General features: G+C 43.3%; 1 protein-coding gene across 3 annotated transcripts in view; it reads left to right on the top strand.

Annotated features, from left to right (window-relative positions):
• LOC144098255 (protein O-linked-mannose beta-1,2-N-acetylglucosaminyltransferase 1-like) overlaps positions 1–19,884 on the top strand; it is a 49,758-nt gene that overhangs the window by 9,715 nt on the left and 20,159 nt on the right. For all 3 annotated transcript variants that reach the window (XM_077630760.1, XM_077630762.1, XM_077630761.1), the window contains exons 8-12: positions 717–843; positions 16,268–16,334; positions 16,426–16,524; positions 17,810–17,899; positions 18,016–18,092. In XM_077630760.1, the coding sequence (XP_077486886.1) occupies positions 717–843; positions 16,268–16,334; positions 16,426–16,524; positions 17,810–17,899; positions 18,016–18,092 (460 nt within the window). The remainder of the gene's footprint in view (positions 1–716; positions 844–16,267; positions 16,335–16,425; positions 16,525–17,809; positions 17,900–18,015; positions 18,093–19,884) is intronic.

The following is a 19,884-nucleotide window of genomic DNA, read 5'->3' on the forward strand; positions in this document are numbered from 1 at the left end:
TCGGAATTAGGAGTACCATGGGTTTCCAGTAAAATTTCTCTGCTTGGCGCGCAATCGTAGCGCCATCCTGTGTCACCCTCTGAAACCCCCTTCGCCATGCACGACGCTGGCCCAACAGATGGCACGCTTATCTTCTGAGTCAGCACCTTCCCTGAATGCCAATGTGCCATCTAAATCAGCGGGTGCTCGACCAGGAGGAAACGCTATTGCGTTTCACTCTTGAGACGGAGCTTAAGCGTCTCCCATTTTTTTTGTCCACAGTCAGTGACGCCAATGGCAGATGTTCTGCAACACAAGCTCCTTACTGCTATCGCTTTAAGAACTTCAATATGAAACTACTGGATCCTGCATGGACAGGCCCCATGTAGTGCTGGTGGTGGTGTAGGTTGCCCGTTGGCAGTTGCTCCCCCTGAGTCGCTGATTTGAATGGTCACATATGTCTCTACCACTGTTCCATAAGTCCAGTCTGTTCTGAAAACTGAGTGATTTTGACACAGATTGCCAATTAATCAGTTCAAGAGCCCTCAGTGTTGTCTGCATTCGCCTTGTGAATGTAGGTACGACGACTACATGAGGCATTTCGCATTTGCTTTCTTGCCGAATATCATGCAGCAGTTTAGTCAGGTTATCGGGATTTAGCACAATAACCGCACCCGTCGCTGTGCACAGTTGTGCTCATGACAGTGGGAGTGATGCACGCAAAATGGTGTCCACAGGCTTTCGCAGATTGCCCGGCTACTCCTGCATGAGCTGGGGAGTGCAATGGCGCAGAACCTTCACTACCGTTCCTCGTGGTACTTCATCACTCAGAAAGGCATATCTGGGTTCTCACCCTACGAAGATGTAAGCTGTGCATGCATCAAGTGCATGCAGGTGCCATGCAGTGTGTTTTGCCCGAATTTTGCACAAACTTTTGTTTTTAGCTCCTCCTTGTTTTGCTTCATTTTTGTTTCAGGTGTCTTGATTTTGGTCTAGTGGAAAACCTCTGGTATGTCTCTGGTATGTCCTGATTGCATGTGGCACATGAAGCCTGTCTCCACATCCTTCGTTTTTGGATCTTCCATTTTTGAAAGTGTTAATAATCATTGTGTGCCTAAATGTGCCAAAGACGTTCTGGTGATTCGTGGCATCTGCTGTTACATTTATTCTGTGTCTGATGATCCATGTGCTTTACGCATGTGCGTGCATGCATGCACATGCACGTGAGCGCCTGTTGGTAGTCAGTGCCGTTGTGTCGTCATCTGTGCACTTTTGAAGATTCGATGTGTTATCTTTGCTAGAAGCCGCATTGTTTGCATCTCAGTTGCACACACCCGTGAATCTCTAAAAGGTAAGGAAGTCCTGGTCCTCACCTATCTTTGATCTTTAGGGAAGCCGCAGGGGCTCCTCTGTGCTAGTGAGGAGCAAACCATGTAGCCCAGTTACTTGTGGCAAAGACTGTGCTCTGTATCTTGAGCTGGCCGCAGGCATTTCTTGCTGCTATGCTGTTCATTTTGGTTAAAGTTCTCTAATGTATGGATGTGGCTGAAGGATGGCTTGCTCTTTTTGATGCTCTGCTATCTCAGCTAAGATGTTTCATCTCTCCTCAACCGTGGTAAAATGTTCTGTTTTCAGTGCGGGTTTGCAAATATCAATTTTTGGTTGCAAGGCGAATGTGAATAATAATAAAAATGATCCTCAATGTTATCGAATATTTTCAAATACAGTAGAATCTCGGTGATACGAATCTTATGGGGTTGCAAAAAAATTTGTATCATCCAAACAAACAAAATTCGTATGTAGAAGCATGAAAAATGCATTCACACAAATCTGTTTATCGCTAACAGGATTTATGCACTGCTGTGCACCCACAGCTCACTACTTGCAGTGCATACCGTGCTATTTGCAATCGCGACTTCGGCGATGTGTGGGCCGCGCACCACCGCTCACTTCGCGCGGTGCGTACCACGCTATTGGCGATATGTGGGCACACTTAGTGCTGGAGGGTGCGGTCATGGCTGGCGCATTCATATCATTCATATAAGCGAGGGAAAGAGTTCGGAACATCCGAAATTCCGATCATTGTACACAATGCACTCTGGCGAGGGAATTACGCGAATTGTTATGATTGCGAAATTCGTATCAACCGTGTTCATATCACTGAGCTTGTACTGTACTCAGAATGTGAATACAGATATTTGTAGTAGGCTTTTTCACAAAGCACAGCTCAGAAAAGAGACTGACGTGCTATGTGCAAGTTCATACTGTATTATACCCTTATATAAAGGCCTCATAGAAGAGGTGAAGGGGAGCTATGTTATAGAATAACATAGCAACAGTGTTCTGTGGAAAAAGGCTACTTTGACAGTTTGATTTCATGCAGTGGCCCACATGGCAAAGGAGCTTTCTGGATATCGCCATGGATGCCACAGTCTAGGCTTGTCGGGTATTTCTTTGCTGGTAAAGCGACATCTGATGTTTCCGTTGAAGGGGGTTGGAGTGCACTGTATTTCTGGCAAAACACTGCAGGTTGGCATGGCAAAAAAGGAAGAGTAGCAGCTTGGGTCCGTATCCCTCCTTATTGGAAGGAGGAGAACGCCATCTCATTTTTGTTCTTGGTGGAAATCTGTCTTCTCTGGCATGTCTGTCCTGCAGCACATTTATTGTTGAGAAAGTTGCATTTAAACGTTGTCTCTCCACTCAATTCAAACTCGTGACACCTACCCCACAGGACTCCGTGATCACTATAGGAGTGGCGTGAATGCCGATCTAAACCAGCCTCTGGGGTCTGCACCCAAAAAACATGCGTCGACGCACCCCAATTTACTAGCAAAGTAACCGGATGTGGTGACACCTACACAGCCAGACCTCGGTACATCAAACACAGATATTAGGAATGGTTTGCTCTATCGAACTGTTCCTAAATATTTTTAACAAACACATGTATATTTTACTTTATTATTTAAGTGCAGTTTGTCATAAAATGGACGCAGCAGATTCCCTTGAGACAAACTTGAAGGAGCCAGAAAGTTTGTTTTTAATCGGAAGTTTGTCTAATCAGAAATGCCTCTAGAAAACATGCAACCATGCTGCTATGTGCATCCAAATATTGATTACATGAAAACTGAGAAGAGAGCAGCCTCTCAGAGAGAAAATAATTTCAGTTAGGTGAGGCATGCAGCATGACAAAGACTGCAAAAAACAACAGATGAACAAGGGCTACTCTCAGTTGGTTTTTAATGATGGTTTGCACATGGAGCTAGTTTCACATACGCAAAAATATCTGCAGGCGCTCATGGAAGTGACAAAAGAAAACGCATCAGATGTACCGTATTTCCTGGTGTAATTTGTGCACCACTAATTTATAACCCAGGTTTATAAAAACAGAGCTTTCACTCGCATTTTTTGTGCTCCCTGCTGCACCAGACCACCAGCATGCACGCGACTGTGCACAAGGCAGGCTTGGGAAGATGGGTACGGCCGCAGCGCTATGTGTAGCTGGGAAGGGTGCCAGTGGCAAGGGGATGAATTACCGCACTGGCGGTTGTTTTTCCTTACGAACAGTTGCGAGAGCAAACTTCCGGTAACATTCGGCAAGCGATGGTGTCGTTCTCTTGCCTTAAATCTCCATTTGCATCTGACTGCTGGCATCGAGATTTTACCACAGCACGTTTATTGCCTTTAGCTGCATGTGTGCTGTCAGAAACTACATAACCTGATGTGGGGCGGAGCGGTACGCACCTTATGTTTGTAGTCAACTTTTTTGTTTGTCCAGCAAAGGGTGCGAGCCACACAGAGGTCATTGCATAGACCAAAATGCAGAGCCTTTCTGTGGCGTGGTCATTTTCGGCCGACTGGCACGCTATGGTGCAGGGGTCTTTTTGTGGGGCTGCGGCATCTCCGCTGCTGCGCCTGATATAACCGCGGTTTACTGCCCGAAACTGCTTGCACATCACTGCACCATCGAGTCAAATCAATAAATCTACATTCTGATACCTAAAAATCACAGATGGTAGCGCATTGCAAATACGGCTACAAACGACATGCCAATGCAGAAATGTGCTTATAAGTACCGGTTTCCGGTCCGCACTCTACCTGGTCGAATGTGTGTCAGATAAGCGCAGTGCAGTGTGATAGAGAAAAAATGTGCATAATGATGCACAGCACACACCCACATACATTAGGTGTTGGAGCACATCAACGGCGGAAGCAAACACGTAAACACACGTTCTATGCACTGCGCCAGCGTGAGCCACAGTCCACCAGGCCACGCATGCTGACAGATGGCGACTGGCGTCGAGAGTAAGAGCGCCGCAGCCTGTGTGCGAGGGTAAAAGAATCTGGTTTATAGGCTGCAATATATGGCATATATTGCGCGTTATGACCTTCGTAGAGTTTTTTAGAACGTGTTTGCAAAATCTGTGTAATTTGTGCGCCCCCTGTTTTGAGCCGTTAATTTTTAAACGAAGTGCACAAATTGTACGAATAAATATAATGTCTACAGTAAAAACTCGTTGATATGTTCCTGCTTCATATGATTTCCCAGTTTGTATGCTCAATATCGCGGAAATTTAAAATGTCCCATATAGTTACACTACATTTCTCCTGGTACATTCCCGGATAACAGGATTTCCCGCCTACTGCATATAAAATTTTGACAAATTTTTGTTGTATAATGCGTTTATTGACCTACCGCACATGTTAAAAACATACAAGTTGGCTGAACATGAGGGCACGCAGCATGAAAAGCTGAAGTGCTGCTGCAGTCACCCACCATGGTGACTTCTCTGCAGTGCATAGGTGCAAAGAGGATGAACGCTGAGGTTTCTTCACAGGTGCATAAGGGTAAGGGGGCGAAGCATCTATGAATTACAGCAATCCTCTTAAAGGTGCACTAAAGAGGAATCTGAAATCATTTTTTTTGCGCAGGAACTCAAATCAAATTAAACGTCCCAGCTCGCGCCTCTTTTTTTTAAACTCCTTTCCGAAAAGAAGAGGAGTCATACAATACGTGGAATTCCCTTCAGCCAGTCGTGTGGCGGCTTCGCTTTCACTTTTATTTTGTTTTAGGTTTCTATGAATGAATAGTTTCAGTCGCAGACTACACCACAAATTAGGCCCACAGAAAGAAAAATACGTTTGGACTCTTAGTTTTTCGCCAATTGCTACGTATCAGCCCACCGATGGTTGAGTAGCAAGCTGCCATGCGGCTGGCTGAAAGGCACTCCACACACTGGCTGACTCTTCCTCTTTTCGGAGGTGATTTAAAAAAAAAAAAAGCAGATACCAGGACGTTTATTTCCATTTATTAGGAAAATTGGCCACACAGGACAATAATTCACAGTTTTAAGAATTCTCGGAGCATGCAGATAGAGTTTCCGCGATAAAAAGATGAGCTCAGAATCCTTTTTAGTGCACCTTAAAGGGCACAGGTAAGCCCCATACTTCCCATGCATTTTTAGCCACATTGAGGAACATGCTGCTTACTAACAAATAGCAGTACCTAAGTAATACATATATCATTTTGTTTCAAATTTTGTGCCCCTTCTAGTGTACTAGACTTATTAAAACCAGTTGAAAATTAGGCTTTTATTGAAGTTGTCACATCTAATACATAAATTTTGGCTTTCTTTGTGTGTTTAAAAATATGTAACGAGAAAACTTCTGTGTACAATTCTTTAATTGTAGTGCAGCAGATGCCAACACTTATGTAGACAGTTGAAAAAAAAGTCAGGCGTCTATCATAAAAGGTGTAGGGAATAATGGTACTTTTGTAATAAAAAACATTGTTTAGAGACAATTGATCCTAAAGTAAAAAGTGGCTAAAAGCAATTTCTTGCTTGCACAAACACCATCACAGTTATTATTATTTTTTTTTCTTTCTTTATTCTTTCTTTATTCTCAGAAACAGTACAATAACCTCCAGCTTAGTAGTCAGTGTTGATGTCATGTTTTCTTTTTTTGTCTTGTCGCTTTGCCTGCTGGGCCTCTTCTGTGAACTGTTGTGCTGCTCAGTCCGCAAAGTACATTCGCTTGTGGTCAGCTTCCCTCAGCTGCTTGATTTTGTTGTGCGATTCAGTTCACACAACTTCAAAACTGCCATCATTGAATGAAAGGACAGCACCATCCTTTTCTTTTTCAGGATTTTATTTTTTCTTTACTATTGAAGTACGAGGAGAGGCTGGAACTAAAGACATTTGAGTGCCTGACGGAGGTCCCAGCCCCCTCGTGTACAGAATCGACAGCAAACACAGAAAGCTACAGAATGATTACATTCAGAGTTGAGCAACCAATTGTACAAAAAATCCACCGAGGTAGCACTCTCACATAATGAGTAATCGTCTATACAAAGCAAAAATCTTATACAACGGATACCACTAAAATTGGAAATGTGTGCTGTTAGTACTATATGCAAAGCAGTTAGCATACTTGTGTTAAAGTAAAACAGAGAAAATTATTGTCAGTCTGTGAAGCGGAATGAAACGAAGGAGAGCAAGCACTAAGAAAACAAACCTCACAAGAAGGTCTTGTCCAACGAGAGTGATTGCACCAACTGAATTACATAATTACATCGAGGTAAAAAAAATATTTGTAATCATGGAAGCAGATATTTCCACTCTGCAATATTTCTTTAACCTGTTTTTTGAACACCTGCTTAGAACAGGCATACTTAACAATTTCTGCAAATTTATTAAATATATCTACTGATTAGAAAGCAGACAGCTGTTTTTCATAATTCATTCTTATTTTAAGTGCGAGTCATTTGGCATGTCTGAAGTTATACCCACCATAACTGTAATCGTGCTGCACATATATTTTTTTTATTTGTGTAATACTTGAAGAAATTTTATGTGGTAATTCTTGGCATGGAATATTGTTGAAAAAGTAAACCTTTTCTCATATTTGCATAAGGGCCTTGATAATTAGATAATTAACCTCTGCCAAATCTGTTGGTTGGAAAAAGATAGTGTTTGAAATTGGTGCATCACGGATGCTGCTATCTTTTGTTATTGTTGGATGCGCTGGAACGTGCGTGAAGTGTTTGTTCATTGCATTAGCTAGTTCTTTTCCTTGAATTTTGTTGCCATTTAACTTCGGTTTTTTAGCCTTCCTAAGGTCGCTTTGGAGCTTATTTCAGTGCTTCTTGAATGCACCGAGCAGACTTTGTTTGTGGTTGCGTATAAAATTAGGGTCTGAAGACTAACAAACACGTTCTTTGTTACACCTACCCTTTTTGTTGCAGTTTTTACGAGTTCAACACCTCCACTGCACAGTCTGCACACAAAACTCTGAAATTACATCACTAATAACTTTCCTGTCCTTTAGGGCATACTCTCTGCTGCTTTGAAGCACATCCTCTTCCTGGAAGCACACAGAAAAACTTGTAAGCTTCGATGTTGAGGAGCTGGAGGGTTCTGCATTTGACGTCTCAATACATTGCGTGAGTGTAACGGTTGCCACGAAATTAACGCTTGTTGAAGACCTTCTTTGCTCTAGGCATCTCATCAACACAGACGAACACAGGTGCTAAGTATTATACTTCTAGAAAGGAAAAGCATGCAAACGCAGATGTTTGATGGTTGCAGAAACACTGGAAAAAATGTGCGGACCTTCTCAGGATTGTCTTGGCTGAAAAAGACAAGATCTATACAATATTTGCCAGATCACTTTTTGTATGTAGCTGATTTCAGACATGCTTTGAAATCTGGTAATGGAATTTTTTAATTGTAAAAATTGAGGATAAGCGCCAAGGGTATCCAAAAAAGGGGCATGGTTGCTCACTACTTGGTTTCGGAAAAAGTGCTTTTTAGTCCGAAATATGACTTTCTAAGAACTGCGACTGTGAAACGTGCAGAAGGATGCGAACTTCTTAAATTGCAAAAAAAAAAAATAGATTAGAAAAAATGTTTTCTTACCCTGTGCCGTTAAGGTGAGGCGCGGGTATTGAAATGATAAAAAAAATGCAAAAATTTCGGTTTTGTGAAAATGGCGTATTCGTGATCAATACACTATAAAGTTCCTCCTTAAAAAGTTTCAAGGTCTAAATTCAACCTCAAACTACTAAAATATCTATATATTTCGCACCTATGAAGCCCGGAAATGGCAATTTTGGAGCAAAATGCGGCAGGAATTGACTGCGTTCCCGATGGCCGCCATCTTGGTTTTGTATGAAAGCTGGGCCCCTTCGCCACTATTACCCCGCAGGGCCGCATCTGCGTCTGGCAGATGTTGGAGAGTGGCAACAGCACAGATTCCTGAGCATCCGTAGGGGCATCCCCGCAGGGGGATGATGGTGAACAGTGCAGCACCATGGACCTGAGCACCCGCGTTTAGCCGCGCGCGGCATCGTCGTGTTCGGGGAAAAGGGGATCCTGGTGGTTAAGCTGATGCCGAGCATTTGTACCTTTAAGGCCCCTCGCCGGAGGCAGCACACCACATTGGCCCCAGCTTTCTGTAGCCAGCACCTAAGGCCTGACCCACCCGGAGGAAATCGGTAGTCGCCTTTTCCTATCCTCCCCTCCAGCTTTCACTTTCCTATCTCTTTCTCACAACTCTCCTATCTCCTACTCACTTCTTGGCTTTTCCTTCTTTCCTGGCGGTGAGGGTTAACCTTGTGTGACCAACTACCCTGAGTTGTGTCATATTTGGTTATAGGGTAGGGTGTACAGCTGGGCTGGGCAGGGCTTGCTGGCAAGCTCCCGTGTCGTCCCCTAGTTGGGCTGCATGGTGGATGGCTGGTACCATGACCGAAAAACTAAATTTTTTTCTGGCTCGCCTACTCTCCAAACCTGATCGCTCGCTCAAAAAAGGGCGGAACGAAGCAGATGATTTTTTTCCGAAAAAGAAATCGGCATTCTGAAAGTTTCACGTCATACACAGTGAATGCGAACAAAAGCAAGCCCAAATAATATCACCAATTCTTGTGTCCAAACGCTTAACAGATACTTTGGGCTCTGACTACAAGGTATCAGAAATGGCCAGCGGCGACCTACTCCTTGAACTGCACGAGAGCATCCAGTGCTCGAAACTCTCAAACACTGCTTCCATAAGGGACACCACTGTTTCCGTACTCCCCAAGGATCCCTTAACACAGTCCGAGGCGTTATCTCAGAAAGTGACTTCTTTCATTTAACAGAAGCCGAAATGCTTCAAGGCTCACCAACCAGAATGTAATTGACGTTCACTGAATCAAAATCCGCAAGGATAACAAAGAAATAGATGCCAAGCACATGGTCCTCACATTTAACACCAGCACCTTGCCCGAAACTATCGAAGTTGGATACTTGAAAGTCAATGTCAAACGCTACATACCCAATCCCCGCCGATGTTTCAATTGCCAGAAGTTTGGCCACAGCTCACAGAGTTGCCGCAGCTGCAAAACTTGCACAAAATGCGCTTCGAAGGACCACCTTTCTGCGGAATGTGACGCAGCCCTACGCTGCTGCGCAAACTGCGAAAGAGACCACACTGCGTACTCCAGGGCGTGCCTGTCCTGGAAAAAGGAAAAGGAAATAATCACCATAAAGAACAAAGAAAACATTTCATTTAAAGAAGCAAGGAGGCAATTTGCACTCTCACCAACACCTTCTCCTTCACAGCAAAACCCAACTTCGCTGAGGTGGTGTGCACGGGCTTAGCACAACACATCACTCCGGCACCTGCTGAGGTCACTTTCACAGAGCCTATGCAGGGCCATCCACGCCCCAGTCGGCATCCCGCAGGACTTCCCCTCCCGGGGGGTGGAGGCCTGAAACTAACACGACTGCGGCTTCTCCACAGTCCTCCAGCACCTCTGGCGAGGTGATGGATGTAACCACCAATCCGCCAGTTTTGCAGCGGCGGAACAGCTCTATTGAGAGGAAAAAAGACAGAGCCCTCATAACGGGCCCAGAACATAAGTAAACCCCATATCGTTCGTAACAAAAGAACTGTAGCGCAACCAAGACGAACACAAGATAGAGGCACACAGGACTAGTGCTAAACTTCATCTAACTTTATTCACTGGCAGCGCAGCAAATACAAGATTATAGGCATGTGCTAGAACAGGGCAAATTAGGTCGAGCACATGCTTCACAGGGACGATTTGTATTCCATTGGTGTCTTTAGATTTCCCGTTTTTAATGGCATAGGTGCATGAGAAAACTTGTGCGCAGTCTGTTGGAGCAAGAAAAATTGAATTAGGAGTGCTGTTATGGATCATGTATGCTCCTGTGCCTGAGCTCATGCTGCTAGCGAGCACACTGCTGTCGCAACCCTGCTGAACAAAATATCTGTTGAATGCATCCGCTAATGCACAACTGGAGAGATGTTTGACAACATGCTCTATAACATCACGAAATGATCCACTGATATTGGGGTGCAAAAGCAAGTTCCAAATTACATCTGATCTACGCATATTTTCATTGCAGAAATTGTTTAGGTAGTACCTATCTTTCGTTTTTTTTTAGCATTGACATAAGTTTGTTGCAATATGATTTGAATTTTGTAAATATTGCTTTTCCTTACTTTTTATGAACTGGGCGTATAGGGTAGTTTTTGTCGAATCATTTTAAGGAGCTCATACGGCAACCACGGTTTGCATGTCCTGCGTGGCTTCTTTACTAATTTGAAAAGAAAATTTAAGTGATATACGTGAATGAAAACTTCAATAAAGTTGTTGTAGGCTGCATGCGCGTAGCTAGACTGATAAACCCTAGCCCCTGCTTGTTGCCTGATGGCATCATGGAACGTGTCAAGATGTGGCGATGTTATCACTTGAATATATATTCAATTTTCAAGACGAACCTTGGAGATATGGCAAGCTTTCTCGACTAACAAGAATAAGGCCAACTGATCGCTAATGTCGTTGTAAATTGTGTACAGTCCACATTTATGTTTGTTATAAATACGTCTACTAAAGAAGTACTTTCCTGTGTAATTCGTGTCGGCTGGGTAATGACGTTGGAAGACCTCTGGATGTAATCAATGATTGCATTTCTTTTTGAATGGACGTAGGTGCTAGCATGTTCACGTTTATGTCTCCGCCAAGAATTAAGTCTACTGCTTGCTCTGCCACAAGATTGAAAAACGTATCTAAGAAAGAAAGAAACTTCCTTACATCACCTGATGGCTGGCCATATAGTACTACAGAAAAAATGCATCCCTTACTGCGCAAACTAAGTACCTCATAATCAGGTATCATGGCGCAAAACTCGTTAATGCTTTCGCATTGTATACTGTCTTTCACTAAAAGTGCAACGCTGCCTCCACGCTTATCCTGACGACTGAGAGGGAATAGCTGATACCCTGGCAGTTCAAAACCACATGATCGCTGTGTATACCAAGTCTCTCTCAACATGATGATGTCAAAAGAGATACCGATGGCTGGATCATCTTCTTTGTTAGCTAGCGAGCGTACATTGAGATGAAAGGACGAGCGCATATTTTTTGCGACAAAGTTTTTCACCTCACGTGGGTCAACACCCATTTTGATTTCTTTTTTCCTTTTGCTAAAAAGCAAAGATCATGTTTAAATGATTCGAGACAAGTCATCAAGATGTGTTATTGGTACAAAGTTTTCCGTTTCTGATTTGTGCACAAAGATCTTTCCATTCCTTGTCCAAATGTATTTCCACTTGCATTCCTTCTTCTTAGCATTACCAAACAAGCGCTTTAAAGTAGGACATACGTAACGCTCATTTGTGTATATGGTAGCTTTGCCCTCAAGCTTTGGTTCTTCAAGAGTTATGTTATGCTTCTTTGCTTTGTCAAGGAATGAGTCACGTTTCGCCCTTCTTGCAAACTGTATGACAATGTTCGATGGCCTATCTTCATCTCTGGTCGGAACATGATGGCATGTTTCGATGTCGTCGTCATCAAGAGGGACGCCATTGACTGTGCTGAGATTTCTTGGTCATGTCCAATACATTTTCACTTGGTGTTTCCGGGACACCTTTTACTTCAAGTCTAGAGTCTGACGGAAACCCGTCTGGTCGGGAAACCCGTCATCCCATCCTTTCTTTTGGTCGGCGCCTTCTACTTTCGTCACCTTTTACTTCAATGTTGAAGCGCCTGGAGTATTGTTCATTTTGAACAAGCTTACCTTTATGGTCCTTCAAGTTCGCACGGAGGGCTTCACGCTCTTCTTGCAAAACCTGCTTGAGTTCCACATTTTCTTTTTCTACTCGACTCACTGAGTCCTTCATATCCTCGTAACGCTTGTTTATATAGCGCAGGCTAGCTTTCATTTCTCATATCTTTTCTGAGATCTCGCTCGAGGGTGTCGCGTAAGTCACGAAGCTCAAGCTTGAGCTCCTCGAACAGCTTTGTCAATTCTTTAGACATTTCAGAAGAACAAAATTCAGTTCGCACAGCACAGGGAAGCGAACCTTGGGGTGGGAACTGTGTGCACTAACTGACAAGTAAGTCGGTAGGTAAGTAGTCAGAAGCAACTCAGTACAGTAGCAGTGGCAGCAACAGCTACAGTACAAACATGCAATGCTACCACAGTATTGACCATGCACCAGCCTACCTGGTATTGCTCTCTACTGTGAACTATTTTTGGAACGACCTCCGCTGTTTTTTTTTTTTTTAGGCTTCTACAATGATCTTCGAATGGCTGGCGCGTGCATTTCAAATGCGATTTTCTCAGCTTTGTGTTTTTTGCCAACATGACTAGCCTTACGGAAGTTTTTATTGTGTTTTTATAGTGCAGTTTCAGTTAATCTTATAGTGTTTAATTCAGAAGGAAACAAACTGCAGAGCTATGCTGTTATCAGTTGGCTGAGTCAAACATTTCAAGTTTTGTGAAACGTAATGTCACCTAACTATGCTTCATAATTATGGTGTTTGGACAAAATTTAACATTTTTATATGGTGATGTACTGCAACAACAATATATTTAGCATAGCTCCAGATGGCAGGTCTTTGGCTACAGTTCATTTTGGCGGTAAAATTCAGCGCGAACGGACGAAGGACACAGAAAGGGGACAAAAAAACCGCCAAAATGAACTACATACAACTCGCCCAACTCACCATTCTTTGGCTACAGCCCCATTTCAATCTCAACCAAGAAGTGCAGAAAATAAATTGTCTTAGCTACCCGTAAGAATTTAACTACTTAGGCTTCAGTTATTTTCCTATGATATGAGGACTAATTGAGATATACTAAAACTATTTATATTTTTAAAACAGAAAGAACAAGCACATATACACACCTAATTTTATTATATCTTTAATAATAAAAATGTTAATTTCAAGACCTGCAGCCCCCTTAAAGGGACCCTGAAATGATTTCGATGGACATATTCTGATGCAACAGAGCTGTAGATGTTCTCTTTGTGGGTATTCGAGTCAAATTTGAAAGCTCTGTGGGGAGCCTATAATTTAGAAATAATTTTTGAAAATCGCTGCTATCAGTTTCTTGCAACCGATTAGGGCAACACACCTCACCACGCGTCCCCGTCTCCGATTACATCAGTGTGCAGACGGGGCAAGCTTGAAGGCTGGCTCTCCTGCCCACTGACGTCATCTGGGTAGGGGAGGCGCGGTGAGGTGTGTTGCCCTAATACCACGAAGACCACTTCTACAGATATGTTGCTCTAGAAATTCCCATCGAAATGATTTTAGGGTCCCTTTAAAAACACTGCAACAATCAGCCGCTGTGGTGGCTTCCCTGCAATACTTAGGTGCAAAAGGGCAAAGGATCTGAAAATGACGAGGAAGACATGATTTTGGTTACTTTCGTCATTGCCGTCGACGTACAAGATGTGTTACAAAGTTTCTTCCGCGCTTAAGACAGCGCAAACGCGGTCTGAATTCTGCAAGTACTAGAAAAGAATCTGTTGAGATCTTGTGCCAAGAATTGCTAATCTACATTTTTATGAATTGCCGATAAATGCCTTTGTGCCTCATTCAACAGTTACATTTTTCAAAATTAAGCGGTTTGTATCATACGTTTTCCCAGATAATAGTTTCTTCCCACAGTTTCTTAAAAGCATGTCAATTAGGTTTTACTGTATATAAAACCTATTCTCTAAAGTACTGTTTCACCGAACGGCTGCCGACACAATCTGACTCCATCCTGCAGATGTGGAATGGGTCATTGCCAGTTAGCGTGTTTTTTTAGCAAAGATGAGCATGTTGCAGTTCATTTGCAAGACTTGCAGTGCACTACCAACTTCACTCCTGTCTCATTGTCTAAGCATTTTTCATGCTCGCGAAAGGCCTGATTAAGGCAACATCTGATCTGGTCTTCAAATTTTCCTTCTAGAAGGACAGGTTTGCTGGGGCTATAAGCATCATGTCTGAAAATAAATAATGCTGTGTGGCTCAGTTCAGTCGAAAATGATAAAAAAGGCTGTTGTAACCATATGCATGGGGGAAGCTATCAAGAAGTGTTGTTGTGGCCGCCGTGGTGGCTCAGTGGTTATGGCCCTCGGCTGGTGACACGAAAGACATGGGCTTGATCCCGGCCGCGGCAGTTGAATTTTGATGGAGGCGAAATTCTAGAGGCCCGTATGCTGTGCAATGTCAGTGTACGTTAAAGAACCCCAGGCGGTCGAAATTTCCGGAGACCTTCACTACGAGGTCCCTCATAGCATGAGTTGCTTTGGGACATTAAGCCCCCATAAACCATAAACCTGTTGTCGTTGAGTGCAGCAAAGCTATGCCTCCCAGATTTCTAAGCCTTTATCAGCCGGTTTCCCCCAGTCACTTTTATCTGCGGTAGCAGAAACTTTGGTGCAAAAAATTAAAGAGTGTGAGTTGCGCAAATGAAGCAGCAAAAAAAAAGTAAAGAAAAGAAAGGGAAATTGATAAAAGGCCACAGGTAGAACTATAGTTACTTCGTGTGACTCACGGCATGAGAACAGCGGACAGTAAACACAAAGTTCCCGTGATGTTTTTGGCGCTATGAAGGCTGAAAACCCTTTGCCCAAAGGTGTGCATTAAGACAAAAGAAAGCAAGTTTGTGCTATGGTGAGTGCAAGATGGGGATTGCCTATGAAATACCGCTCTCTTGTGAGAAAATGTGCATTGGACTTAATAAAATCAGCTAACCTGTTTCTATTACTTTAATCATTACTGCATCCTTCATCACAACTTAGCCCATTGATGCCCTGAGGCAATAAATCTCTTTTAAAGAAACAAAATGTGTTTTGGTCAGTCCGCACATTGTCTTAATGTGCACCTTTGTGAGCATAAAAAATACTTAGCTAGATAGGGGGACTGAATCGAACTTGGTAGTTCACTGCAAGTCTTGAAAATGGCCTGGAACCTACTGACCTTTGCTAAAAAGACACGGGAAATCGAGAGAGTCAACAACATGCTCCACATCCGTAATAAAGGGTCGGAGTGCGTCAGCAGCCTTTTTTTTTGGATAGGTATATCTGATGCATTTTGTTTTTGGGTGCATTATCTCTAAAATGAGTGCGTGCGGTTTTTTTTTTTTGTGCATGTGAAAAAAAAACTGCAAATATGTGAGCCGTCGATAAAAGCCATTTGAGAGTAGTGCTTGTCCTGCTGTCCATCTGCTGTCTTTTGTTGTCTGTTGCACGAGATGCATTCCCAAATAGCATAATGAAGCATTTCATCAGCAGAAAGTTGTACTGAAGGGTAATTGCAAATTGAGCATTTATTGCATTATGCATGAAGTGAGCCGAAAGCCGAAGACTGAGAGCATGAAAGCAGCTCACATTGTAGTACTTTAAAATGGCATTAGGCTAGTCTTCTTTTTTCATTGTCTCTTTTTTTGTTACCACAGCAGCAGCTGTTTGCGTGTATGTTGTCTGATTTTTGAATTCCATCCTGCTTCGTGCATACCGAAGCCGCCCAGAGGGTAGCCATGCGTCTCTTTCTGATCTCAATCCTTCTACTGCACAGCTGTGACCAAGTGCACGAGGAGGCACACCACACGCCTCTCTGCATGACGCAGGCAATGTGCATAATGCCGATATCTGGGCATCTCTGCGCTGCTGCATCAGGTGAAAATGCGGCCCCAGGGTTCTTCAAAAATAAAGTCTCAGTCAATGAGTGGGTGCGCTTTCCACATATGCACTTTTAACTCTTTGGAAAGCAATGCGCTGGCACGTGACGTGCAATATGGGGCCCTGCCTACACACACACACACACACCTTGACAGTGCTGTGCGAACGACCTGTGAGTGGCGTTAAGTGGGGTTGCCGCGGATGGTCGTCACTGCAAAAGTTTGTCTCAACACTGCAGGACTCGCGAAACTGACATCGAGGAAGCGCGATGTGTCTTGGCTACTTGCAAATGAGAGGTGTGGTGCTGTCTCTCTCCCCAACAGCTTCACTTTGTGGAAGCCAAGGGTTGGGCTGTTCCTCACAACATCCGGTCCTGCATACCATTCCAGAGTGAGTGTTTTGGAGGCAAAGTGCAGCGTTTGGACTGAGTGAGTTCATTGCGTTTTTGGTGTCTCTTTCAATGCCCCTTCCCCGCCCAAAGTGTCTGGCAGAAGCATCCACCCTGACCCCAGGCCTCAGGAGAATTTGGAGAGGAGGCGTTTCTGTGAGAAGTACCCCCACTTCCCCTCATTCTGCTCAGGTACATGACTCCAAGCTGGTAATTTTGTTGTAGGACAGAATGGATGGAACAGAGCGATAGTAGTTGCTATCAATGTCCACCTGAGCACAGCCAAGCGAGTACACAGGACAGGTGTTCCACTTGGGGAGCTCTCCTAAAGAAATGCATTGCACTAACCTGCTTTCAGCCGCGGATGAATTCGGACCCTACCCACCTAATGTTGGTCGAGTGACTGTTGCGGACTGGAATGAATCTTCCTTCGACCACATGCACAGAGAAAGATGCATAGAGAAGGATGCATGGCTCTTCTTAGTAGCAATTTGGCGGTCTTTGTCGAGGAGGATGCTGATGGCAACTATTCGTTTCTTCCTTATTTTTTTGTAACGGGAGCAGAAAACACACTAAAAATGGAAGTTCTTATTATGTGGCATATTATTGCATATGCAAGTGCAGTGCAGTCCACTATGTAAGACTGTGTGTGAGAGGGCAAAGATTCTACTCTCAGGTGCACAAGTTGGAAGACTTCGGGAAGCTGTATATCCCAATAGGTGATGCACAAATCCTGGAAGTGAAAGGAATGTGTGCAACCATCGCAACATCGCAAAGCGGGAAACATTGAAAGCAGAAGGTCTTTGATAGCTTCAAAATGCATATTGGTTTTAGAAGCTCTAAAACCCATAGTAAAAAGCCCATCACAAACTGTTGTTGTGGCATTTCCAAATGTGCTGTTTCTTTTTTGAAGTTTCCATTTGCTTTTATTTGACTGCGAGGCCATGATGAAATCACTTTATGCTCAACTTCCATGGCCCGTGAAGTTGTCCAGATCATTGTTCATCGTAGGTGCGCCTTAGGCAAATATACCTAATTCGCCATTATAAGGCAAGGTGTTGTGTGCGAGAGAGTAATAGTTGCATTATGTTGACATTTGTACACGCATGCACAAGCCTTTGCAATGCTTTTGACTGGGACACAGTTATACCTGCATGCGAGTGTGCAAACGTGACCTAAGGATCAGGACAGAATTAACCTCAAATGACTGCGGAGTGAAACTGACAGCATGATTGAACTTTCATTGTGGACGGCCTTGGTGGAGGTTGAATGGATATAGCTGTGGCTGCGATGCGGTCAGGCTAGTCAGCACCACTTTTGGGAGTTAGGTGCAAGTGTTGTGCAATATTCTGCACATTCTGTACGTTAATATCAGCAGCACATTTCAGTTATTCTGTGTCTTGCTGAACATCATATTCCTGCCATTGCAACCAATGTTATGTGAGTCCTCTCTTTGCTCTATTCTATGTGATCCCAGGCGATGTTGTGGACAATCCACTGTCTCCCAGTCCCAGTGTGAAGACTCCAGGCAGCAAGATTTTTTCAACGGCTGTCATTGTAATGAGTGGTATGTATGCAGCCGTTCAGTCAGCTGCATTGAAGTCTTTCTGTGTGGGCAAACTATTCCCACTAGATCCAGTTCTTGCCTTCGCCTCCCATGTGACGCATGTTGCTGCTCTGCAGCGGAAGACACTCGTCATCTGCCGCTCACACTGGAGACCCTTGTCATGCAGCCTGGGATAAATCCGCACCTTGTCACGGTACGCAACAATTTGCTTGCCACCATCAGTCACGCTAAGAATCCACCTTTTTTCCACACCACTGCAGACAGTGAGTGCAGTTTTACAGCGAGAGCCGTTAACGGGAAGCAGTCATTACGTAACTGAAGCCTATTGTACTAGTTATAGTTGGCACAGAAATTTGCAATCCAAGGCAATCTATGACGAGGAAGCACAGAAGAGGGGAGGAAATGGAGGGACATAACGGCTCTCACCAAATGTTTTAACGAAAGATGCCTTGCAGGGTCTGCCATGGTACTTACTAAAATGCTAGCATGCAGTTTTCATTGTCCTTGTGCTTGTTGTGACAGTGCTTTGGTGTTTTGCTGGCATTTTCTTAAGCCACTGTGGCTGCTTTGTGTGTTCAGCGTGTCTTTATTTTCTTACCTGTGCTACCTCTGTCGCCTTTCTTTACAAATTTTTGAGGTGAGTGGTGGCAGTTTGTAGTGGCCAGCTAGAACGCTGTGGGCATTTGCTTTACAGGGATTTCTGGAGAAAGCTTTGCACATCTTCAGAGTGACATTTTTAGCATGCACTTCTTACTGAGTAGCCTGAAGGTAAAGTGATGGTGTGCCTTTGAATGGGGCTGGGACATCTTAAAGGGGATGTGGATATTATTTATGGTAGTATCCTTATCATATTCACCATGAAAGCGTATGTTTTTATGGAGGGTCTAAATATGCAATTTTAGCTCACCAAGAGTATGAGTTATATGAAGGTTTGTGGTTATAATTGGGTTCCTGGTTACAGGCCACCAGCCACAAAATGTTCATAAAAATTGTTCATGAAACGTAACCGCAGGTGTAAGTGATCCTACGTGTCCTTGGATGACAACCGCTATTCTGAGCGTGATGAAGGGGAAAGACGCATGATACCAGATGTGGAAGGTGCACAAGAACAGTAGCTTTTACATACAACAGTTTCGTTTAACTATAAACAGAGTGGTCGCTGTGGAAAGCAAGCAAGAGAAAAAAACAGATTTCAGTAATTCACTAACGAGTACAACAGGCGCAAGGCAACGCGAAAAAAATGTGGGAGGTTGTTAATAGCATAACAGGAAAACCACCTCAACAATTCACAGCTGTTGATTTGGCAAGTACTAATATAGTAGAAAATTTTAAGAAATACTTTGTGGACATTGGAATGCTAGCCTTAGTTAAGACTACCACAGATGATTTATAAATACAATAATTTTCAGTCTTACGAATTGTACAGATCCTGGATAAGATGGTATAAGCGTCATGGTTCTAAAAGACAACATTGATGTTTTGGCACCGATAATGATGGAGTTATTTAATTATGCAATGCATAGGGCGAATACCTAGATATCTTGAAAAGGACTAAAGTTATCCCGGCCTATAAAAAAGGAGGTGTGAATGACTCTGGCAGCTACCTACCCATATCGTTGTTAAGCGTTGTAAATATATTGTCTTCGAAAAAATTGTTAATATCTGTATGGCTAAAAAAAATATAGAAATGAAAATATAATATAATTATGGCGTAACAGCATGGTTTTAGATCTCATAGGTCAACATTGTCTGTGGTAATGGAAGTGTCACAGACCATCTAATCTTCATTACATAACGGCAACATAGAAGTAGTTTTATTTTTGGACCTCAGAAGTGCTTTTGCTATAGTCGCACATTCAGTTTTGTTGCAATTGTAAATGTTACAGCAATATGGCTTTAGAGGGGGAACCTTGGAATTTTTAACTAGCTACTTAGAGAACGGTCAAAAGTATGTTTGTTTAAACAACTTTTCATCTTCACACTTG

The sequence above is a fragment of the Amblyomma americanum genome, chromosome 7, assembly GCF_052857255.1.
Source record: "Amblyomma americanum isolate KBUSLIRL-KWMA chromosome 7, ASM5285725v1, whole genome shotgun sequence".
Lineage (NCBI taxonomy): Eukaryota > Metazoa > Arthropoda > Arachnida > Ixodida > Ixodidae > Amblyomma > Amblyomma americanum.